The sequence below is a fragment of the Lagopus leucura genome, unplaced genomic scaffold, assembly GCF_019238085.1.
Source record: "Lagopus leucura isolate 7727_CA_CO unplaced genomic scaffold, USGS_WTPT01 60274-0_obj-0_obj, whole genome shotgun sequence".
Taxonomy (NCBI): domain Eukaryota; kingdom Metazoa; phylum Chordata; class Aves; order Galliformes; family Phasianidae; genus Lagopus; species Lagopus leucura.
Genome location: NW_024966564.1, coordinates 24,487 through 28,386, shown reverse-complemented (window position 1 = coordinate 28,386; position 3,900 = coordinate 24,487). Strand labels below are relative to the sequence as shown.

The following is a 3,900-nucleotide window of genomic DNA, read 5'->3' as shown; positions in this document are numbered from 1 at the left end:
TGGGGAGGGGGTCCCAGCCCATCCACAGGATGGCTCTCCATTTCCTAGTAATGGGAAGGGTCTCTGCAGCGTTTTGTAGTTGGGAAGAGTGGTGCGTGGCGTTGCTCTCCCCCTCCCCAGGTTGCGCAGCGTGAAGATGGAGCAGCGGAAGCTGAGCGACCAGGCCAACACGCTGGTCGACCTCTCGAAGGCAAGTCCTCCCATAACCCCATGGCCTCGTGTTCCTCTTCCCTTGGAACATCCAAGGCAGAACCTGGCTGACCGCGGTGCTCCGGCTCCTGAGCTGTCAGTGTGAACATCTCACAGCCCCTGCATGTAGAACAGAGCGCACCACGAGCGGGGACGGGGGGGTCACCCCATTTCCATTAGAGCTCTGCATTTACCGCCCCATAGGAACGCTGCATGGCCCAGCTGGGGATGCTCAGGGCTCAGCAGCCCCCAGGTTTCATCATTCCCATCTCCTCACAGCGGAAATCAGGCGGGCCAAGCGCCGGTCCCAGCACAGGGGGGTCAGATGTGCGCCGGGTGTGCGGTGTCTGCTGTGCTGTGCTGCATCCCAGTGCGCCCACCCCTCATCCTGGGCTGGTGCAGAGGGGCTTGGGAGAGGGGGGGCAGCTGGCTCTGCTGGTAGGAAGAAGTTAAAGCAATGGGGATCATCTGGAGTGCGGCTCCCAGATGGCCAAGCATCCTCTGGGGCCCCATCCCCACCAGCTGGCTGCAACCAGTTCCCTCCATGCTCTGCTATGGGGGCAGCTCTGTCCCAGGGGCTCTGAGGGAGCTTAGCAATGGGGCTGGAGTGGGTGAAAGAGGCCTGGGAGCTGCACAGAAGAGCCCAACTAATAATTTTGCTGGGGCACAGATGGGAGCAGAGGCTGCAGAGTGTTGCAAAGCCCCTCTGTGAGCCACTCTGCTGATGTGTGAGGCTGAAGGCTCCATGCAGGGCATGAGCTGGCAGCACTGCTGCACGGCTGTCCCTGTCCTCATCCCCTCCACTTGCTCTTACTTCAGCATTGTGCTGAGCTCGCAGAGCCCCGTGGCTGCCTGATGAGAGCTGACAGCAGCAGGCTCTGAGTTGCAGAGCAGGCAAAACCTCTGGGCTGCAGAGCGGGTGAAACCTCCGGCTGCGAGGAGAACTTCTGCTCAGGAGCAGAACTTTCAGCCCCAGGAAGGGTCGGGGGGCTGCGCAGCTGCACGAGGTGGGGTGGGGGCTCACAGGGAATCACTGATCCGACCCCTCTCCTTCCCTCTGTAGATGCAGAACGTGATGTACGACCTCATCACCGAGCTCAACGACCGCAGCGAGGACCTGGAGAAGCAGCTGGGCAGCCTGGAATCCAAACTGGAGCAGCTGAGCGCCAGCTTCAACTCACTGCCTCTGCTGCTGGCCGACATGCTGCGCCAGCAGCACCAGCGCCTGCTCGCCGCCGTGGTGGAGGCTCGGGCCGTTGCCGTGCCTGCCGGCACCCCGCAGACCCCTCTATCCGAGAGCCCCATCGGGGTCAGCTCCACCTCCTTCCCCACCCCGTACACCAGCTCCAGCAGCTGCTAAAAGCGCAGAGCAAAGCCCCCTCCTGGCGCTCCGTGGACACGGGGAGAGCTGGCGGCGGCCCCGAGGACTCGGCGTTCCCTCTGGGAACGGCGTTGGAGCGGTGATGCCTTGGGATGGACATCTCCCCCCTTCTCCCCTGTCCCCCAGACCCGCTCCCTTTCCTCCCCCCCCCCCCCCCCCCGTTTCGGTGCCTCTACTCGTGGTGAAGGAAGGGGACGGAGGCGACGCTTCGCGCCGCGGCGCTCGGTGGAGGACAGGAATCCACGCTCAATCTCAGGTCTTCACATTGAAAACAAAACAAAACGAACACAAACCAGTCGGAAGCACTGAAGCGACGGAGACACCGGAGGGAGAATCGCACCGTGTGGAGCTCGGGGCTACGGGGGGGCACAAGGCTGCTCACCCCCAACCCCTCCCAGTGCGTTCCCCTCCTCCTGACCTTGGAGTTCTTGCACAGCTCTGCCCTGAGATGTCCGTGCTCCGTCCCGTCTCCTTGCCAAGACACCAACACGTTCCCCTCGCTCTGTTCCAGGGTAGGTGGTGGGCTCCGAGCTGACCGGGGGTTCTCTCTGCAGCACCGGTGCTCTCCGTTGGGGCAGAACCAGCTCTTCGTTTTGGCTCATTGGAGTCTCGAGCAATGCTTAATACAGGTGGGGACGGCCCCACCGCTGCCCCCCACCCCATCCGGAGGTCTCCAAACCCCGGAACACCCCTGAGGTCGGGGAAGGCACCGGGCGCAGCTCCGACCCCGATGCCGCGGACGATGCTCAGTGTGGGACGCTTCATCTGTTTAAAACCACCCCCACCCCACACCGCTCCTGCTGGGGGTCAGCAGCACCGGGGAGCGAAGATCCCTGTTCTGCTGTCACCGTGTCCCCTTCTCGTGTCACCCCGCAGCAGTTTGGGGTTCTGCCCAGTCCCTGCGCTGCCCCCGCTTTGGGGACAGCGTTTGCTGCTTTCATTGAAAACACGGCAGAGGATATTTATATATTTTTAAACAGATGAAGTAAGCGTGTAATTACTCCGTGATATTAATTACACATCACCCGGCAGTGTCAGTAATTGTAATCAAAAGCCACTGTGTTACTCCAGGTATACTCAGCCTGTAATCTTCTCCTTCGTAACTCTTTCGCTCCCGTCAGTAACGCTGCGTTCCGTGCGCACGTAGGCAGGGGTGGATCGGCCCCAGTGCAGAGGAATTGCTGTGCAAAACCCCACTCCCTGCTGCTGGAAGGTATCTTACTCCTCGTGCCCCGCAATTAAAGCTGCACAGGAAACAAGCAGCGGTTACGAGGCGCTCCCCTCCTCCCCCCCTCCTCCAGCCCTGCCATTGGCACATGGCAGAGGAGGAGGAGGAGGAGGAGGAGGAAGGCTCCTCCAGAGGAGCTGCAAAATGCGCTCCCGGTGCTGCAGAGGTGGTGCTGTGAAGCCTGTTGGTAGCACGTTAACAGCCCCGGTTGTTCTTGTCGCATGGTTTGCATTCAGGGAGCACAGAGCTCACTGCCAGCGTTTTCTATTCCTTGGCCAGCAGCGCATCTTCAGCTTCTGGGAAGGAGCTGCCCTTCCCCTGCACGAAGATCTTGTCATTAGTTTAATTGCTGGGCGGGCAGGGCTGATGGGAGCGTGTCACTGCCTCGGCAGCGCGCCAGCGCCGGCTCTCAGCATTGCTGCCAGTCCCTGTGCCTCCAGGTAACCACCCCTCACCTCCCCGCTCCTCAGATGGGGTGAAGAGGAGATGCCCATCTTCCCATCTTCCCAAGGAGATTTCGAGCACGGCAATGGAGGAAGCCTTGTGAACGCCAAGGATGAGCCTAACATACAGAATCTCCACTGGCCACGGGCAGCCAGCAGAGAAAAACGTTTCCACGCCTCTCCTGTGGTTTGTGTAGGAACAAAGCGCCGTGCAGCGATGCGTCGCGGGGCTGAAGGAAGTATTGATGGCTGGGAATCGATATCTCCAGCGGGAACCTCCTCACGGGCTGGTAATCAAGTCTGAGAAAGCAACAAGAGTAGGACAAGAGGAGGAAGTGCCAGCTGGGCCGTGAAGCGACAGAGCGGTGATGAGAGCTTCAGCATTGCCACCAGCGCAGGAGCACCTCGTCCTTGGGCAGAGCTGCTGCTTCCTCATGGCACCGCTGCAGCCCACGGCCCTGTGCCCTCCATCGCATGCTCTGAGCTCAGAGTTTGCACGTGGCACCCCCAGCTCTGCACCTCACACCCTATGGACCCCCATCCTCACACAGCCCGGCAGTCCCTCTGCCCAGCACCCCACACCTCATGCACCTTGCAGCCATGCACCTTGCAGCCATGCACCTTGAATCCCGCAGCCCGCATCCACGCACCCTTCATCC

At 61.1% G+C, this 3,900-nt stretch overlaps 1 protein-coding gene across 1 annotated transcript; it reads left to right on the top strand.

Annotated features, from left to right (window-relative positions):
• The first annotated feature begins 13 nt into the window (after window positions 1-13).
• Window positions 14-2,457, top strand: LOC122192633 (small conductance calcium-activated potassium channel protein 3-like). Its single transcript, XM_042893248.1, has 2 exons — window positions 14-190; window positions 1,253-2,457. The coding sequence occupies exons 1-2, from the start codon at window positions 137-139 to the stop codon at window positions 1,547-1,549; spliced, it is 351 nt and encodes a 116-aa protein (XP_042749182.1). The 5' UTR covers window positions 14-136; the 3' UTR covers window positions 1,550-2,457.
• The last annotated feature ends 1,443 nt before the right edge of the window (window positions 2,458-3,900 follow it).

Coding starts and splice junctions, on each gene's coding strand:
- LOC122192633 (XM_042893248.1), top strand. CDS start 137: ATGGAGCAGCGGAAGCTGAGCGACCAGGCCAACACGCTGGTCGACCTC. Junction 191..1,252: donor CGCTGGTCGACCTCTCGAAG/GCAAGTCCTCCC, acceptor TTCCCTCTGTAG/ATGCAGAACGTGATGTACGA.